Source organism: Scardinius erythrophthalmus (genome assembly GCF_964197995.2).
Source record: "Scardinius erythrophthalmus genome assembly, chromosome: 6".
Lineage (NCBI taxonomy): Eukaryota > Metazoa > Chordata > Actinopteri > Cypriniformes > Leuciscidae > Scardinius > Scardinius erythrophthalmus.
In genome coordinates, this window is record NC_138226.1 from 32,106,294 (window position 1) to 32,127,225 (window position 20,932).

At 36.7% G+C, this 20,932-nt stretch overlaps 1 protein-coding gene across 2 annotated transcripts in view; it reads right to left on the bottom strand.

The window, feature by feature from the left end:
• Positions 1-1,514: 1,514 nt before the first annotated feature.
• epha3 (eph receptor A3) overlaps positions 1,515-20,932 on the bottom strand; it is a 127,338-nt gene continuing 107,920 nt past the window's right edge. Inside the window, exons 14-18 of one of the 2 annotated variants that reach the window (XM_081368313.1) lie at positions 19,084-19,233; positions 17,219-17,412; positions 11,283-11,438; positions 5,552-5,644; positions 1,515-2,630 (exon numbers count right to left, since the gene is read on the bottom strand). In XM_081368313.1, coding sequence (XP_081224439.1) covers positions 5,569-5,644; positions 11,283-11,438; positions 17,219-17,412; positions 19,084-19,233 — 576 coding nt within the window. In that variant the 3' untranslated portion in view covers positions 1,515-2,630; positions 5,552-5,568. The remainder of the gene's footprint in view (positions 2,631-5,551; positions 5,645-11,282; positions 11,439-17,218; positions 17,413-19,083; positions 19,234-20,932) is intronic. The other variant, XM_081368312.1, reaches the window with a different exon arrangement.

Sequence of the window (20,932 nt, forward strand, 5' to 3'; positions counted from 1 at the left end):
CTTAAGAAAATATTCAGATGATGATTTGCAAATCAGCCACTTAGAAGTGTATTAAGCCTAATGGCAATATCCAGTCTCAAATTAATAAATGATCAGGAACCTATTTGGAAGATGAGAGTTGTGAATCCTGAGTGTTCATCATCAGATAGCCGCTGTCCTTTCAGAATAGCAATAGCAATTTGAGATATGATCATAAGTTTAAATGTAGGACAGTTTCTACGCAACATTTTTTTTAAATGAGGCCCCTGAACTCAAACTGAACTTCACTACTACAGAGCATGGCTATGTTCGGAATAGTACACTACCATACTACTCTTACTATTCTCAAAGTATACAGTGTACGTAGTGTGCACAGAAGGCATATGTTCTGTATGCATGGAATATCCAGATGATATACTAATGCAGTGGTTCTCAATCCTGGTCCTGGGGACCCACAGCTCTGCACAGTTTGTATGTCTCCCTCATTTAACACACCTGATTCAGATCATCATCTCGTTAGGAAAGAGCTCTGAACTGAACAGGGTGTGTCAGATAAAGGAGACATATAAAATGTGCAGAGCTGTGGGTCCCCAGGACCAGGATTGAGAACCACTGTACTAATGTATAGTAACAGAGTACACTGCACACAATGCTATATCCAATGCAACACGCTTGATTTAATCTTCCATTTCCGGTGTGACACATTGCTGGAAGTAGCTGTGATATTTGTTCTATTCTTTTAAACTCCGCCCCTCAGATTTCATTGGTCATGACAGGTGACTGACAGAGCTGACCAGTGAAAGAGGCTGTGGGGTGGAGTTTGCGTTTAAAGGGGTAGTTCCAAAAAAATGGAAATTCTGTCAGCATTTACTCACCCTCATGTCATTACAAACCTGTATGACTTTCTTTCATCTGCGGAACACAAAAGAAGATACTTTGAAAAATGTTAGTAACCAATTTTTTTGGTGCTCATTGACTTAAATATTCTCAATATATCTTATTCTATGTACCACAGAAGAATCATACAGTCATACAGGTTTGGAACAACATGAGGTTGAATAAATGATGACAGAATATTATTTTTGGATGAACTATCCCTTTAAGTGGTTTGAAAAAAACAATCACATGTGACATTTAATTGTCTTTCTTGACTCATTATTTGATTGGCTGCCAAATGTTAAACTCAATGTGAAGCACAATTCACAACTCATTCTACCTCCATAATCGGACTTCCAGGATATTCAACAAGAAAAAAGAAAAAAAAGAAAAAGAGGACTGGGACTTTGTTTACTCAATGGGAGCTGATTGGATTGTAAAAAGTTGGTGTTGCCAGAATGTAGTCCAGTGATTGGAATGAAGGGGCTGAAAAATCTGAGTGATTTGTGGCCACAACCAAAGAGTAGTAGTTTCTGAGGTGGAGTCATACTGATATTAAGTCAACGTGATTTCAAATAAAATTATACACATATTTGGATTACAAATTCTCTAAATGATAACTGGTTGTTGTTGAATTAAGCGAGCAGATTGATGAGGTTATGTCACAATATTACTTTAATCTTCTTCCAAAACCCTTTTGTTTCACCAATTAAACAGGCAGTATGTAAGCTAGTATTTTATTTCGAACATAGCCCATGTCCCTCATATACATCATATCTGAGACTTCTGAGATCAACACACTGCTGGTATTGCGTCTGGTTTTCTCATGTGATGCAACCATAAAAATGCTTGGGTACATTATGATTTACTGACTGTTACTGATTCTAGTAAACAGTTTTCATTTTATTTGATAATTAATTCATGTATCATCTGAACACAACGGTACAAACAAACATATGTCATGGGCTACATTAACAAATAAACCTTTTAAATGGCAAGCTTACCCAACGCCTCTACTCTACTCCATCCCTGATTCTCGAGAATGGCTCTCTGCACTTGCAGATAAATGGTTTATTATCAAATATATAGCCAAATGTGTCAGATCCTAACAAGCATTACCAGATTGCTCTAACAGTAACCAGCTGTATTTCTCCTGCTTTTCTTCAGAAGAATTAAAGGGGGCTTTTTTCACAAGTGGCCCAAAACCACCCAAAACTATTGCCTCTCTGAAGTGCTACAGTACCTTCCAAAAGGAAGACGGATGCTTTTGCAAAGTTTTTTCCTGAAGGCTTTTTAATGCTCCCCTGCCACATGTGAAGAGCTTTTCATTAAATCCATTCAGAGCAGACCGGCTTGCATCCTCTAGGAGTCTTTTGTCTATAAGAGCCATGTTGCATGACCATAGACTCCTAAACACGAGGCCCGCGTTCATCCGCGTCTCGCCGATAACACAACATGTTAATCGCTGGGAGATTCGCTCCTCGTCTTTGCATCTCGTGCCCGGGAAGACGTGATCATTCTCCCGGAAGGTTGTTCTGCTTTGCACATGTATTCAAGAATTGTAGTTCCACTTCCTCTTTTCATTCAAATGTCTATTTCTGGTCTGTTAAAGCCAAAGCAGCATCAATCTCATATAAGTATCTCTCTTTTCCGTCACTCGTTTTTAATTTTACACAGGAACTGGACCGTTCTTTGAGTGTGTTTCAAGTGTTGTTAGGCTGCTCACGATCTTCTTCTGAGGTCCAACGATCGTCACACCGACTTTCTTGAAGTCCCTGTGTGTCAAAGCGGAGAGAGAGACAGTGAGTGTGGGTAATATAGCTCTCACGGTTTGACATATGTTGACATTAAGGACAAGCCTGCAGCGTCGCTCTGCCTCAGACTGCATGTGTCAGCCATGCAGGACAAAGTATTCCAGGCGGACACCATGCTGCCATATGCACACAAAAAGTCGAGGAGCTGCTCTCTGGATTCGTGACAGACTTTGTGTTATAACTTGAGAAAGGGCTGATTTACAGCTTCCAGTGATGAGAAATTGGAGAAGCTGCTACATTTTCTGAGTTGGTTATTTCTACTGTAATTTGAAAGGAACAGCACTGTCAGGGTTACCCCAGAGGGAAAAAGAACGACATTTCTCATTTAATGAGATCCATGCAACAGCTGACAGAAGCTTGCATTATTTACAATCGTGAATAGACTCTCCAGACTTACCATATGGATGAGTTCATCCCGTGCACAAATATCCTACCTGGTCTCGTAGGGAAAACGTGAATCTAAATGAGGTTTTAAACAACGTAAATTGTGGTTGCTCACAGGTGAAATGTCCAGAAGTGGCAATAAAAGAACGGTTTACTCTCACTGAGGTACCATAACACAGGTTATAAGGTTATACGGGAATAATGAATTACATTTTTGCTCTGTTCTACAAATATTGTATGCCTTTTGTAACATACAGTATATATTACAAGCCTACCTTGCCATTCAAAAACAATAACTGTTCGAAAGTTTGGCGTCGGTAAAATATTTTATCATTTTTAAAACATGTCTCTTATGCTCACCAAGACTGCATTTACAGTATTTGATCAAAATACAGTAAAAACAGTAATATTGAATACAAATATTATTGTAGTTAATTCTTTGGTGAATAAAGTTCAAAAGTTCATTAACCGCATTTATTTGAAATAGACATTTTTGTAACATTATAAATGTATTTTACAGTCACTTTCAATTTAATTTACCATTGCTAAAAATAAAAGTATGCATTTCTTTGAATGGTAGAGTAGTTCAGGACTCAACAAGGATGGCCTGATGTCTTGCAAACTTAAAAAATCGGTTCCCTTTCGAGGGAACTCGCGTTGCTACACTTTGGGGAACGCCCTCAGCGTGTGAGTGTCTGAAGCGCATGTAACAGTAGTCCAATCTTAATTGGCTCTGCGTCATGACGTAGGATGTGACTTAGCACGCGCCGGTTTTCCTTTTTTTTTTCACAGAGTTCATGGGTTTGATTCTCAGGAAATGGACAAAAATGGACAGAATGTCCTGTGTGCGCTATTACTAGTTTAAATGCATTAGAAAATGCAGTGGTCTATTCTCAGGTTTAATTTTGGGTATATAATTACAATTAATTCAAATATTTATTCTTGTAGGTGGTACTGACTGATTTAAAGTCACCAAAACATATTTGGTGATATGCTTGTTTACATTAACAATAACACCTATATAAAATATAATTCCACTCAATGGACATTTCACCTTGAAACTGCAGCTATTTGTAGAGCGTATTTCAGGTTTTACAAAAACTATGTCAAGTCACTTTTTCCCATTAGATCAGATTGCACTGCAAAAATGTGACAAACCAATCACTTTCATGAGCTCAAATACAGGAGCTTTTGCAAAAGAACAAACAGTAACACTTTCTATGAAGACCAATGCTTATAATGAATTATAGCTCCATTTATAGGTATTTATAAGTAAGTATTACTATTTTATAAATATATTTATAAAGACTCATCAAGACTGCATTATAAGAACAGTTATAGTTACATTTATATTCATTTTTATAATTACTTGTAAGTCATGCATTTGCTTTTGCCAGTTAGTCAGTCGTATGGTTCCATGAATGTATTTATAAAGATGCAGCCTGCATTGCTATAATGTTATTATATTACAGTTACTATGACTTTTTAGTAATTCAGATTTATTCCTGTCAAATAAGTGGATATATTGTTATTATTGCCGTGTTGTGTTCTTATAAATACTTATTGATAATACAGTTACTAACCTCTATAAATGCCTCATTGATGGCTTTAAGTAAAGTGAAACAGAATACAATTTATCTAAAGCAAATGTTAAGAAATCATGAAGATGTGCTCATTATACATTTTAAGTTGTTTACTTGTAAATGTAACTAATGAACAATAATTCATGTAATAAAATAATGGAGAAAAAAACAGAAATCATTAATACAAACATTTTATTTTTTAAAATCTTTTTTAATGTTACATACTAGCAAAACACTGCAACAATATTTTTCAACAATATTCCAAACTGGAATATTTTTCAACAATATTCCAAACTGCTATAACCAATACCATGCTGAGGAGATTTAAACGAATCAAATGATCATTCATGACCTCTAATGCAAACATTAGCCATTAAATGCATAATTGATAACTAATTGGTACAGCAAACAAGTGTCTCTGGAACTATTTTATATTTGATCATTTATAAATCAGTGTATAATGAATTATGAGCATGCAACATTGAAAATGCAAATGCATGGCTTATAAGTAATTATACAAATTATATAAATGTAACTATAACTGTTCTTATAAAGCAGTATATGTCTCAATGAATCTTTAAAAACATATAGAATAGTAATACTTATAAATAAGTATAAATGAGGCTATAATTCATTATAAGCATGGACTTCATAGAAAGTGTTACCGAACAAACATTAAATTCTTAGTATTGTCAGACCAGGGGATGCAAAAGCTGTGCAGTAAACATCATTACAGCATATTAGTGCAAGCAAGTTTATGTCACGACCTAGGTTAGGCTATGCACACCTCAGGTATGAGTTCTGTTAGATACACTTCTACAAAGTGCAGCAGCGATTTAGTCCCGAAGTGAACATTAGTGCAAACCAAAGCTTGAGGGAGCAGCCAGCAATAGAAAAGCTATGACCGAAACCCACCATCCAGTCTATAAGCTTTAAAGTGTTGTAATTCCCATGGACGGCTCCCACTCAGGGCACGTGGCTGCGGGTCTGACTTCAGTCAGACAGATTCTATGGGCAAAATAAAGCTTTAGATAGACTGACACATGGCTGTTTATCGTCACTGCACTGCTAATGCACTGACATCAGCCAAACAAATGCTCTCAATGCCAGTCAAGACAGGCCTGCAACATTTCTGTGAGACAAAACTATAACTAATTCAGTGATTCTTTGGGCAGGCATGTCATCTGTAGCGCAAATTAAAAATCAAGGAAGAAAAAAAACAGCTGAAACCAAAGAGTTTCTGTTACACCATTATAACAGCTGTAAAACATCTTTACTGCTGAAGGAATCAAACATGCATACCCAGGTTGATCAAATCATTCTGGTTTTAAAGCATCCCTTACAAAAAAGAAGTAAACTGTAAGTAAAGTAAAAAGTATAGTTTATGTAGTAAATACACTAAAATCAATGCACCTGTAGTACATTTGTAAGTGTACTATTTCAATACTTATTAGGACAAAATTTCTTCACTTTTTAGTTTTTTTTTTTTTTTAATTATACTTTTAAGTAGGGATGCTCCAAAAATATTGGGCAGAGAAATCAAAAGAATATAAATCAAATTAGTTGGCTTACCAAGTATATATTTCCTTCTGTTATGTAGTAGTTCACAGTATAGTTGCATACTCAGCACACATGCGCCATTTGAATTAAAACTAAATCGTATGTGCAAGTTACGTTTTCTTTCATGTTTTCTTGCACTTGAACGGATGAATTCACACAAAATTATATTAAAAGTATTCTGCTCCTGTATTGTAGGAGCCACTGTTACTTTCACTGTTCATATTATTGTTCATAATATCATATTTTATCATTAATTTAATAGCACAGTGAATATTTAGAGCTGCTCAACCAGTCAAGAGCAGTGAGTGATTTTCTTTGTCTTTTGTTGGTGGATTAACATTGAGGACAAAGACAGCGGTAGGTTTCTTTTTCACTATAAGAGCTGCACGCATCCAACATACAAGCTTTCTTTTCAACTGTTTACGTTCACTTGTGACATAACTGACTATGTTTCACGTGAATACTTGCTTATATGGGCATTTTAATACAATTTTGTGTGAATTCATCCGTTCAAGTGCAAGAAAACATGAAAGAAAACGTAACTTGCACATACGATTTAGTTTTAATTCAAATGGTGCATGTGTGCTGAGTATGCAACTATACTATGAACTACTACAAGTGAACTTATTTGTTGAACTTTGAAGCGTACTCTTAGTAAACTACCAGTTTAATCCCAGTTTTTATGCACACCTTAGAAAAACTATCAATGTTTCTAATAGCAACTATTTACTCTAACCACCCAAAGCTGATATGTAACTATAAACTTGATCATGCAAGAATATTAGATAGTACTGTATGTAAAATATGGTGGAGTACTACCTAAAAGAAGCCAATGTGTGTGGAAAAAGTATTTTATAGACCACTCTAAGGAGTAAACACAACTACAAGCTAAGCATATTTAGAATACTAAATTATACTTCTCTTAAGTATATCCCGATCAAAAGATTAAGTACAAGTATAGACCAAATACAATATAGGCCAAACTTTTTTGTGTAATTGAAAGTATATGGTAAGTTTACTTAAGTATATTTTTTTTAAGTAGGCTTCATCTCTCTGACAAGTACATAAAAAGCAAACAGAAAGTATACTCATTTTAAAACAAAAAATACTAATAGCACACTTGTCCTTCAGTAGAACTTTGTTTTAAATGACAATTTACAACGTATTTATTGTAGGCTATATTACTATAGCCTACAATATGAAAAAAGTGTTACCATTAACTACCATTTTTAAAAACAAAAACACAAGAAGGTATAACCATTGAATGCTGCCTGCCATATAAATTCATATTTGTCTAGTCTAATGTGACTTGAGCTAAATAAGGTAAAACTTTCAATGACAGATTAAAAAAAGCATAACGTTCTATTCAATTTAACATAAAATTGCAATAAGAGGCCAAACATCTGGTAAACTAACTATGGCCTCATCAACAACAAAAACCAGAGGCGCACAACCAAGGTAACGTGATAAGTGAATAAATCATCAATAATTATGTCTCTCTTGTGATTCTTCGTGTCCCTGATAGACCCTTTACACTGCAATGCTTTTAGGGCTTATTTAACTTTGAACAATTTTTGAAGCAATTTTTTTGGGGATGAAAACGTTGACCTTTTGACCACAGATTTGTCTAAAACTCTTAAATTGGTGCACTCCTTATTCATTCTGCTGAAAAAACTAATATAAATCCCTATGCTGGTGTAGAGTTTGAAGGGGGTGGATTGGAATCCACTGCTGCTTCAATGTACATGTAATGAGTGATTATCATCAAGGTATTAATCAATATTTTTCCTTCTAAATATCACATGAGTTGAATGACTTCTCTGGAGATTTTATTTTGTAATTGAAGTTACAAGTGTGATTACTGAAATGTTATTTTCATGTATTCTTTTTAATGTCAGTATTTGATATTTGAATGTAGTAACAGTGCTTGCCTATTTATCCCGGCTTCCAGAAATTAAATAGGGACTTGTTTTGTGTTTGAGAAAGGTCTTCAACATGTTAAAACACATAGGGGTCATTGAAGTCTATAGTTTAAGGGACCATTTGTCAGTTAAAGCCTATCTTTTCCATTTAGACTAAAGTATCCTATCCTGAGAGAAAGAACTTGTTATCTTGATGTTTTGAGACGAGACTCCTGTTTATAGTTAGAGCCTAGCCAAATCCAACCTTGGAAAAGATGTGTGTCGGTGTGTGTGTTAGTCTTCTTGGTTACAGGTTAAGGAACCACTGGCATTGTTGGAGATTGACTGAGTTGTTGTTCGGGACATGCTGGCACCCAGCAACCCAAATCCCCGACCTGGAAGGTCACGACGTGCCTAACTTCAGGGTCCGAGTGTCAGCGGCATAATCTATGGAGATATGCTTCTGTCCATCTGTATATGTGTGGAAAATTACTGTCAATTTCTTAGCCAATCAAAATCATTCAACCTGTAAGCAATGACGTAGCTTAGACCTTGGAAATGGTAAAACTGCTGTGATCTTTGTAACTGTAAGTGGGGCGGCCTACGAACTCCTGTGTGAGTCTTGAAGCTGACTTCTGCTGATGAAACTGCAAACTATCTTCAGTAAAACTTTTCTTCAATTTTTTATAATTCTGACTCTGGGTCTTCTTTCAAACATCTGGTCCTTGGGGTCCTAAACGGTAAACCCCTTACAAGTTGGTCTATGTTGATATTTTCTATACTTGTTAGTGTTGACTTTTAGCTGGTTAGTACTGATGGGTGGTGGTAAATGCTGGTGTGATTTTAATTTGTTTCTGGATTATGTTGTTGAATGCAGATTTGATGCTGGATGGTTCATGCGGTCTAATACTAATTACACTTTATTTTGATAGTCCACTTTAGACATTCTACTAGCTATACAGTAAGTAATTTTGCAACTACATATAAACTAACTCACATTAATTTGAAACCATATGTCAACAAACTCTCATTAGAGTATTAGTAAACTGTTAAATTAGGGATAGGTTTTGAATAATAAGTGGACATATTTGTTTGCAAAGTTACTTACAGTCAGTAGAATTTCAGTGGATGACATTGAATGACCAGGGAAATAAAGTGTTTGCAAATATTAATCAGACAGTCTACTAAAAAGAGTTATCTAATTTGGTGCAGCTTTTAGCCTGATTAGCAGTGGTTTATTCTGGTGTAGTTTTAGGAGTTGTACTGGTTTGTGCTGGTTAGTGATGGTTGCTGTTTATTAGCAAAACTTAGTGAAGCTGATTGATCTCCCACAGTCTCACTGATGAAGCTGACTGGTGAAGGTTAATGCAGTTGACTGTGGTTAAACAGAATCCAAAACATATAATGGTGATCCTGGTCTTTTCAGCAGTTCAGACATATAAATTAACATATTTTACTTTAAAATTCACAAAAATTATAAACACGCACGATTCTGTGGTCAGACCAAAGAGTGGTGTTATTCACTCACTACAGAAGGCCAAACAAACCCAATCTGGGTCGTGGATGAGGGCCGCTATTTGCATGTGATTATTTATACTGACATTTGAACAAAATATAAAGACAAGCAAACAATTACAGACTGCTCAGTGTTTAGATGTTTGGTCCTGAGGGTACACCGTGCAGCACAGCACTGCCACTGTTCCGAGACCGGGTCTTTGATCATTTTGAAGTTATGAATGTCAAATTATTTACATTGTCAAATGCCTCGTCATTTGAATTGAAATGTGGTCTCAGGAGATGCTAACCAGGCCAGGCAAGGTTCCTATTCAACATCTACAAAGCATTTCCCATAAACGCAGATCCACATTTGTCGAGCACAATAGGGTGTTTATTATTAGAACTTTGTTTTGACTCAGCTGAGATTGTCCAATGCTGGAGATTATGGGAGGATAGCACTTTTATTTCTGGCAAAAGGTGTTTTACTTTTCTTTTTTTCTTCTTCTTTTTTTTTTTTTTTTTTTTTGTAGCATTTATTTGAATACAATAGAAGAAAACATTACAAAACCACTGTCATTGGAGATTATTAACAAATGTTATGACCACCATTAAAAGATTAAAGCTAGGCTTCATTTACTGGAAACTGATCTGTAAATAAATTTGGAATCATCTTCAACAACGGTTTTAGGCTATTTTACACTAATAATCTTAAATTATATCTCTTGTCTGTTGCCTTGGACTCTTCAGTAATAGGAGAATGACTATAAAAGGCCAGCCATTACATTTAGCCTCTCAAACCAAACTGCTTTTAGACCCATCAAAATTGTCAACAAAAAAAATACTTTCCCTTTCTGTGTTTCACGGAGAATCATATGAGTTGGAACAACAAGAAAATTAGCAAATGACATCATTTTTATATTTGAGTGCACTGTTCCTTCAAAACTGGTTATATACACAATATAAACAAAATGTTTGTATGTTTGTTATGATTCTTTATGCAAATACAGATCACTACCAGTAAAAAGTTTCTGATTGGTAAGATTTTTAATGTTTTAGTCTCTTATGCTCAGGTAAAAGCAGTAACATTGTGAAATTTTATTACAATTAAAAAATGTTCTATTTAAATATATTTTAAACGTAATCTATTCCAGTGATGGAAAAGCTGAATTTTCAGCTGCCATTCCTCCAGTATCACATGATGATTTACATTATTCTAATATTCGGATTTAGTGTACAAGAAACATTTCTTATTATTGTCAAAGTCAATGTTGAAAAGTTTTTGCCACTTAATATTTTTGTGGAAACCTTGATAGACTACCATTCAAAAGTTTGGGGTAAGTTTCAACATTGATAATAATAAGAACTATTAATAATTGAGTAATAATTAAGCACCAAATCAGCATATTAGAATGATTTCTGAAGGATCATGTAACACTGAAGACTGGAGCTTTGCCATCACAATTACATTTTATATGTAAATTTGAAAATATATTCAAATTAAAAGCAGTTGTTTTAAATGGTAATAATATTATTTCACATTATTACTGTTTTTACTTTATTTATAATCAAATAAATACAGCCTTAGTGAGCATAACTTCAGACTTCTTTCAAAAATCTTAATCAGTCCAAACTTTTGACTGGCAGGGCAGATTTTAGTTTTATAATACAAAAACCTGAAAGGCTCTTACTCTGCTGAGGTTTTGGCCAGTGTATCACAGGAGCTGTAGCTGACACCAGTGAACGCATCTTTACAGGGCAACGTCCTTGCACTCTCCAGCCAATCACCCATCGTGTGAAAGGAAGTGATGTCAGTGCTGGTCCTGTCCAAAAGCAGATTTACCGGTCTGGGAAGAGATGAAAAACATAGAGGAAGTACCGTTAGTTGTATAGTGAATATTTAAGATTAAAGGTCCTTGCACACTTGAGTCCGAAATTTTCATATGTGTTTTTTTCGTATTCGTGATTCGTTGGCTCTGAATTGTCAAAACACCATTCAAATGCTTGCTACGGATGCGAAAAACGCAGAAAATCTAACCTGATCCGAATTTTTTTATGACGGACGAAAGTTTCGGAGGCAGTGTGCAAGCGTGATTGACATAACATGAGGTTGTATCTATTTTTTAACGTGCGAAAATTTCGGATGCGAATTTCAGACTCAGTGTGCAAGGGCCTTAACCATGTAATTTCTACACCAGTGGCATCAATAAATGGTACTGGAAAGTGTTTGGCTGTGTAGCCCAAATAAATGACAAACTTCACCCTTATGAAGCGCAAATAACATTCATTTGATGCACAACAACTTTTTATTTGAACAAGCCCCATGACTGTTCTTCTAACTTGCTGACTCAGAAAAAAATACAACACTGAAGTTGTGGCGTCTGCAATTCCCATCACGTTTGACAAATGTCATTTATGGAGAAAACAAGCTTATAAAAGTGCAAGCAGAGGGTAAACACAAAGGCCTTCAAATCTGATATGCATGCTTTGCCTTCAAGGTCTCCATAAGGAAATACCTGCAGAGAAGTGGGACTGATTCTCTCCATCTGTGTTATGGCAAGCATTCCCCAGGAAGAAACCAATACATTTAGGAATGTTTATTCGAATACACAGACATCTCTGTTTCTGATGACTTCCCATTGTTCACATACCAAAGCTTGTTTCAATTGTTTATTGGGTAAAAGGCCAACTCGTTAACCAAAACCTATAAACCTACATGAAAATATGTATTATTGCAGTATAATTACCTTCTCAAACAAACACAATACTTTTAACGTGTTATTAGCATATACTGTTTGCATTTTATTTTATTTTTTATATGTAATCCTTTGATGGACAAATATTTTTTATAATTTATTGCAATAAATCATATAACATATGGTAATTGAAAAAATAACTGAATTGAATTAAATAAAAAAAATGCTCTAGTCTTTGTTAATTCAGGTGAAACTCTCAAAATGTATGTGATGTCAAAGCATCTGAAATCCACAATTCAGGGCCAAGAGCACCTGATCAGAACCAGGGGAACAGACGGAAAGGAGACCACAATCCCTGTGGGAACTGCAGTTTATATTCACGTAAATAAACAAATTAGAATACCAGGAAGTCCACTCAGATCCACATGTTCCCAGTGTTCATTACTGTGTGATGAAAATAAAAGAATAATGTACGCTGAGTTGACTGGAAAAGAATGCTGAATGGATCCAAGTAACTTGGCAAAGGGGATCAGTAAGTGCTGACACAGCTCATTGAATAGAGCTGTCTGCAAGACTGCACTGATGTGCACAGGAGCTTTAGAAAGCATTTCCTAATGTCAGGAAAGAGAATAGAGAATCTGAGAATATCGTAATCAATATGCTTTTTTCTGTTTACAGATTCATGGGTCATATCTGATCTGTGCCACATGGGAGAAAAACAATCTGAATTTTTTCACTTGCACCATGTAATGTAAATGCAGCCTCTAAGGTACAGCAGCCACCAAAAAAAAGTCCACTTTAGATATTCTACTAACCATAAGTAACTTTGCAACTACATGTCAACTAACTCTCATTGGAGTTAGGTTGGTTAGGTTAGGGTTATGGTTAGTAGAATAAGTTGACATGTACTTGCAATGTTGCTTATAGTCAGTTGAATGTCTGTTGGGGGAGCATCAAAATAAAAGTGTTATCAGATATTAAGCAGACAGTCTACTAATACTCTAATGACTGCTAGTTGATTGGTAGTAGTTAGTATAATGTCTAGGACAGGGGTGCCCAATCCTGCTCCTGCCGATCGACTATCCTGGGGTGCGTTTCCCGAAAGCATCGTTGGCCAACTATGGTCGCAAGTTCTGTCGTTACCAATAGAGTTCAATGGACATTGCGATGAACTTGCGACGATAGTTGGCCAACGATGCTTTCGGGAAACGCACCCCTGCACAGGTCATCTCCAACCCTAATCAAACACACCTGAAGCAACCAATTAACATCTTCAGGATCACTTGAAAATTAAAGGCAGGTGTGTTTGATTAGGGTTGGAGATGAACTGTGCAGGACAGTCGATCGGCAGGAGCAGGATTGGGCACCCCTGGTCTAGGACAAACCAAAAAAAAAAAAAAAAACGTCAGTTTAAAACTAAGGGTCAGAGAAAACTAAATTATGATCTAAATTATGGCACAAGTCTTAATAATAAAATAAAAAGTAAATAAAAAAGTATTGTATACTCCCCTTAATTAAAAAGGGTTCTATCTCATTTCTAAAAATATATAATATATCATTTCTAATATATCAGAACCCTCAGAGCTGACTAGAAATTATTAAAGCCAATTGTGTACATAATGTGTGGGAAAAGATGTTTTATTATTGAAATACTGCAGATCTGCATTGTGTTTCACCCACACAAATTGCAGAACCTAATATTTACTGTACCAGTGGGAATACTATTGTTTTCTTTCATTAAAAAGGTACAGACACATTCACTAACATGTTAACTGCAGAAAATTATATTAAATACAATTGATATATTAAAGGATGGAAAGGACTACTTAGATTATATGTACATGTACAGCATTAAAGGATTAGTTTACTTCAGAATTTAAGTTTCCAGATAATTTACTCACCCCCATGTCATCCAAGATATTCATGTCTTTCTTTCTTCAGTCGAAAAGAAATTAAGGTTTTTGAGGAAAACATTCCAGGATTTTTCTCCATATAGTGGACTTCAACAGGGGCCAATGGTTTGAAGGTCCAAATTGCAGTTTCAGTGCAGCTTCAAAGGGCCCTACACGATCCCAGCTGAGGAATAAGGGATTTATCTAGCCAAACAATCAGTCATTTTCTAAACAATTTTAAATGTACATACTTTTTAAACACAAATGCTCGTCTTGCACTAGCTCTGCGATGTGCCACGCATTATGCTCGTCTTGCATGTCCACGATTTCACGCATTACGTAATCACGTTGGAAAGGTCAGGTGGTAACCGGTTGAGGTGGAAAATGTAGGGTAGGGCGAAAAACTCCTAAGTGCTTGACTTAGTCTTTGCACGTTCACTTTGTAAACACTAGGTCTGTACTTCCGCCTACGTCATGCATGACCTTTCAACATGCTTACATAATGCATGGAGCATCATAGAGCTAGTGCAAGATGAGCATTTGTGGTTAAAAAGTATATAAATGTTTTTTTCTTATTTTTTTTTAGAAAATGACATCGTTTGGCTAGATAAGACTCTTATTCCTTGGCTGGGATCGTGTAGAGCCTTTGAAGCTGCACTGAAACTGCAGTTTGGACCGTCAACATGTTGGTTCCCGTTGAAGTTCAGTATATGGAGGAAAATCCTGAAATGTTCTCCTCAAAAACCTTAATTTCTTTTCGACTGTAGAAAGAAAGATATACATGATTATCTTGGATGGCTTGGGGGTGAGTAAATTATCAGGACATTTTAATTCTGAAGCGAGCTAATCCTTTAGTATGATAAATAATTTGTACATCTTAATCATAATGGCCAACATGGTGGAAAAGAGTAAAGATTTGACAATATTATCTAGAGAAAAAAAATATTTAAATCTCTGAAGCACTGATAACCAAGAGATGTCCAGTCCTCTGTTGTAAGTTGTTTGTTTGTGATGTGTAGCTACATTCTCACTAAAACTCACTAAGTGAAAAAGAAACAAGCAGTTGACGAGGAGAAAAATCTTTGTTATTGGGTACAGAAGTGATAGCTTAAACTCTGGCATAAACACACTGCATTTGACCGCATCAGCTGCTGGCGTCAGAGATCTGAGCGTCACTCGACAGGAGCACAACAGGCCAGAGGGTGAGGAAGAAGAGAGGTAAACACTCGGTCTCTCTTTTCTTTTGCTTTCCTCTCTCCCCTCTGGTGTAGTGACCTCTAAATAACCGAGGATGCTTAGTATCATGTTTTTAAAGTTCTCTGGGGATAGGAAAGGGGGGAGGATGTTCCTCACAGAGAAACATCTGGGTAGCTTCGTCACGGACAAAAATGCATCTCTTGCTGTGAGGAGGCTCTGAGATTGTGCACCTACTCTTGTCCTAAGAGTGCCAACATTTTACTTCCGAGCATCTGCACACCATCTTTCCAGCTTAAAGTGGTCTGGCCTTAATGTCTAAGGTCCTTCCATGAGAATAGCAGGAGTGTCGCCCCATTAGCATGCAGGGCATGTAGATAAATGAGGTGCAAGGGCTTGGACGCAGCTGTGGCTTCAGACCGGCGGCAGAGGAACCTCAGAGTGTGTCTCGCTCAGAGAGCCATAAATCACCTTGGCCCAATGCTGATCCCCCATACGGCCATGTTAAAAGCCAATCAAGAAAATTACATGCAAACTCCCTGGGACCCATTTTCACTTTCTTAAGAAACCATTAGTCACTGTTACATACTTCATAATAATAAAGCTCCTGGTTATAGCACTTACGTCCACACTCGTGCTGGACGAACCCTCTGGTCAATTGAGTCTTATTGCAATAAAGAGAGGAAAAGAGAGGAAAACAAGAGTCTTCGACCTTTTTTAGGCCAAATACTCTTTAGTGAATAGATATTTAAAAAGGTAAAATGGATAAATAAAATGGATATATAAAACTTGAAGTTTGGCCTATAAATACACAGGTTTAATAAAGTATAATATTATATACTATACTTTTTATATATAAAAAAATACATCTTAAAAAAATCTAAATCTAAAACAAGAATGACTTGTAATATATATTTGTGTGTGTGTGTGTGTGTGTGTGTGTGTGTGTGTGTGTGTGTGTGTATTTAGATTATCATTTTTTACATTTTGATTTAAAATCAATTTTTAAAAACGAATAATTTGATAACACTGTTCAAAGTAATCTTTAGCAAATCTCTAAATATTTTAATTTAACAAACTATACATTATAATGTTGTGATGCCTAGCTTTTTAAAACTATTAGTGTTAGCTTTTTTTTTTTTTTTTTTTTTTACATTTGTTTATACAAAGTAGCATAGAATTTTAAAACAGTTACAGGCCATGAAATATGAAAATAAATTAGCAGCTTATTACGATCAATACAAATTTAAATATCAGTGCAATATTTTAATTTCAATTCTGGACTTTGTGAAGGATAAGGAAAGTTCTTCTACACCAGAAAGTGTCAAACCAAAAATTTTCTTTCCCAAACTATTATCACAAAGGCAAATCAGGGGCTCTTGACAAACCCGTTACCCAGAAGTCTACTGTATATACTTTTGGCCATGTTGTGTATAATACTTTAAATAACATTAGTACTGCATTCTGGATACTGGAGAAACAGGATGTCAGCAAATGTTTATCACAAACACTGCCTGTCTGAGGACTGTTTCTGCAAACTGGCTCCATAAATAAACTGATTTTGTCTAGAAAAATAATCTGTAGAAAATGTTGAGGTCTTATGTACATCTTAATCATAACTGTAAGTGACCAGCTGTAGGAGTGTGTGATTATTCTAGACCTGAGGGGAAGACACGAATTAGAGTTCAGGAGGAAGAGAGAAACATTTCCTCTCATTAGGGATCATGAGAAGTTGATCTGAGCGTGACAAAGCAGACGAAAGAGCGAAAGGCAATTTGGGATCAGAACAAGCATCTAAAACTCGGTCAAAAGGCAGTCCTCCGGGGTACGAGAACAGCAACGTACCTGGACGCAGTGCTGGCCGTGATTTTAAGACTGCTGGGGTTGCGGATGAGCTTATCCAGGATGCTGACGATCTGCTCAAATTTGGGCCGGTTGTTTCGGTCCTTCTGCCAGCAGTCCAGCATCAGCTGGTAAAGGGTAGCAGGGCATTCCATGGGCGGGGGAAGACGATAGCCCTCATCCACCGCTTTTATCACCTGAGGCACATACGAAAATATCGTCAAGCTGAAGTTCTGTCATTCTGTCTAAAGGTGTGGTCACATTAGCAAAATGTTGGTGAAATTTTGTCAATGTTGAAATTCCTTGAGATTTGTCTATTGTCAATAGTATATCAATGTATGATATACTATTGCTCACACAGAAGTCACTATCAAAACAAGCAGCTTTCTGTTGGTCAAAGCAGCAAACTCATCTGCCCCCATTGCAAAATCTTTTGCCCTCATGCGAAATTCCTGTTTTCATGAATTCCCATTAAAAATGACTGGATTTCACCAATGAAAATTTGCCGTACATTGGTAAATGTGACTGTACCTTAACATCACTCCTCTCCTATCACAAGATTGGAAAAACACATAGAGTGGGTGAGTAAATTATGTAAAAATTTTCATTTTTGGGTGAACTATTTCCTTCAAAAGATGAGGTACTGTAATTTGCTGAACTATTTTCTTCAATTTCCTGTCTTTTGAGTGCCTAAGTCGGGACATATTTCTTCCTCTTCCCCAATGTCACCATGCAGTACGATAAAACAAAAATAAAGCATATCCGTCCATGCAACAACACAAAATCAGCTGCCCCAGAACTGTGACTCCCTTTTGCTTTTCATCACTTGATCATCGGAACTGCCACAATCCAGTTCAAATAAACTCTCAGGGTCTTATTTGCTCAGGGTGAAGTTACTGAACTGCAGCAATTAGGCCACTACGCAGGGTCAGTGCTAAAGAACTAATAACATTATCAACACAACAAGATTTCATAACAAACCACTACACATTAACCACAATTCCACACATGGCTCTTGTTCTTAACTTTCTGTAAAACCTATAGCATTTCTCTCTGCCTGTGAATCACCATTGGCTGCTTAATGTGTGTTTGGTTTTATGTCCTTGTGAAGCTGAGTTTTCCTTTTTTGTTTTTTCTTTACGAGCAGTTTAGAACAGCATGAGTGGTCTAGCCATGCTGTTCAACAGCAAAAGTAGCTTGGTTGCTGGTTGATCAAGAAAAATCTTGCTGGTTTAATTATATTGATCACCCAGTAAGGAAAATTCTGTCATTATTTACTCACCCCCAACTCAGTCATTTCAAACTCTTAGTGGCTGTTCACACAGAGCACTTTTTTTGCAGCCAACTTCATTGTTTTTCTGTAAACATTCCCTAGATCAGGGTTCCCAAAGTATTTTTTTAGTTTGTTTGTCAGCCGCACTTCTTAGATGTAAAATCATCGGGCCAATGGCCAGGGTTTTTTGGTACACCGAATACCTTGGTCCAAAGCAGGCCAACTGGGGTTTTAGGAGTGGCCATGAACAAAGGCGGGGTTTACCTGAAAAGGCCCACCTTTGCCACACAAGATTTTTAAACAAACAAAACAAACCACTTTTATGATTTATTTCCACACAAAATCTGTTACTCCATTTTAATGTTCAATAAAAACATAAATTCTTTCTTGAGTCATACACTATGGGAGTAGTAAAAAAGCAAATGTTTCTTAGGGTATGCCTTTTGTCCCGTTGTACCTGTATTTTTTCAGTGGAACACAAAATGCACATTTTTGTAAGACTCTTTAAATCAAATCAAACATTGAACATATGCCACACTGATCTACTTTGGCATGGAAGACATCGGATTGCTTTGCTGACAGCTGCTCTACTCACGTCCTGATTGGACATCTCCCAGTAAGGTCTTTCTCCGTAAGACATGACCTCCCATAGGACAATCCCATAGCTCCATACGTCACTGGCCGAGGTAAACTTACGATAGGCGATGGCCTCTGGTGCGGTCCATCGGATTGGAATCTTGCCACCCTATAAACAGACAAAATCCATCTGTCAAGGAAACATATTGCCATCTGTGACAATATCCAAACACATATTTTGGAATAACAAGCATGCACTCTAACTTTCATATGCCAAATCATGTAATCTGTATGTATCGGTGTTTAAAACAGCCCATATGTAAAGTGTCAGAGCTGGTAGAAAGGGGATTTTTGAGAGTTCCATGCATCTAATTAATGAACATTTGAAATAAGCTCTGAGGTACTATTAAGATTTGATCGTGTTTGAAATGGGATTGACTATACAACACGCGTAGCCGTTCAAAGTATACTCCATTTGAAAACGCTACATGAACACAGGAGGTTGACACATGCGCTCTAGAAAGTTTCATCTTTGTCTAGTGTCTGCGCAATTTTTCTCCAGAAGTTATGACCGATAAAAATAGCTTTGTATTCTCATAACCCCCTTCACAAAAGCACTTGTCAATGCAGGCGTCAGTTGTTGTTGCGGTCTCTGGTATTTTGTTGTTGTTCCGTCTCTTTAGTTTAGTTTTTCTACTGTGAAACAATGGCCCGGACCAGTTGCCACCAGAGCAAAACAAATTCAATGCGCATGTGCAAAGTACACAAGGTTAAAAAAATTGGGCAACGCGCTTACTAATCTGGTGGCGATATTTTTGTATGCATGTAAATATAGTATAGTAATATAGTGTATCTACTCTAAACGACTTCACATATGACAATGCATGTATTGTGTTTGACTGCAATGGTGTGGATGAATGAAATTGAAGCTACCCAGAGTGAAAGGAAAAAAAAAAGTGATCTCTTTTACAACCTAAATGTTTCTGCTAGACATAAATGAGGTTACATTAACATCAAGAGGAGGCTTTTGCTTGAGTCTCCTGCTTCACACACTTTTTTTCTTGAGACAGAAAATTCTAAGTCTCTCACAATGGTCTCCTAATTTTGGAAGAGATCTCATCATCATCATCACACACTAGCTGGGATAGAAGTAGTAAGTGAGGAGATGGGGTGGTGGAGGTATGCTGGAAAACTGTCATAGAACAGCAGTAAAAACTGCTGTACATATATCTCCTGATGTTAATTGAGTTGACTGGATCAGCTCCTCCCATGATAATTAGGTTACTTATCTGAACGTGCTACTTCCGAACTTTATTAATAAAACATCATATCCGGAAAGATCTCAACAACATCACACACTGTGCTCATATTTTTCTCCTTAGCTAGAGACACTGGATCGCTCACATTTGTTTCCTTTAAAGTTTCAAAAGAGATCTCAACAAGATCATCCGACATCTCTGTGCACATAACCCATATCCGACAGTTACTTGCTATTTCTTTGTGATTGTGAAAATTGTTTCTACACCTTTTTTTTCAGTGAACTGTTCTATCTTTGCTCATGGTTTGTGGTAGACCACCACCTTCATCGATCCTGTCCTCAGCTCTGAAAGCTGGCTGGGCTTGTTTCATGTGCTCAGGTCCACTTTCTCTGAGGACCTGCTTTGTATTTACCCAGCTCGGCTGCTGGGGTAACTCTACACTCAACCTTCATGAAGAAGGTAGACTGAGAGAGAACAGGGTAGAGCCAAAGCCAACCAGCAACCTGGCCAAGTCACACAATTCCTACCCCACATTCTCCAAACACAAGTCCTTCAAAAAATAAACTCACTTGTGCACAGGCCTCCCCATTGAGTGCGTACAAACAGTCC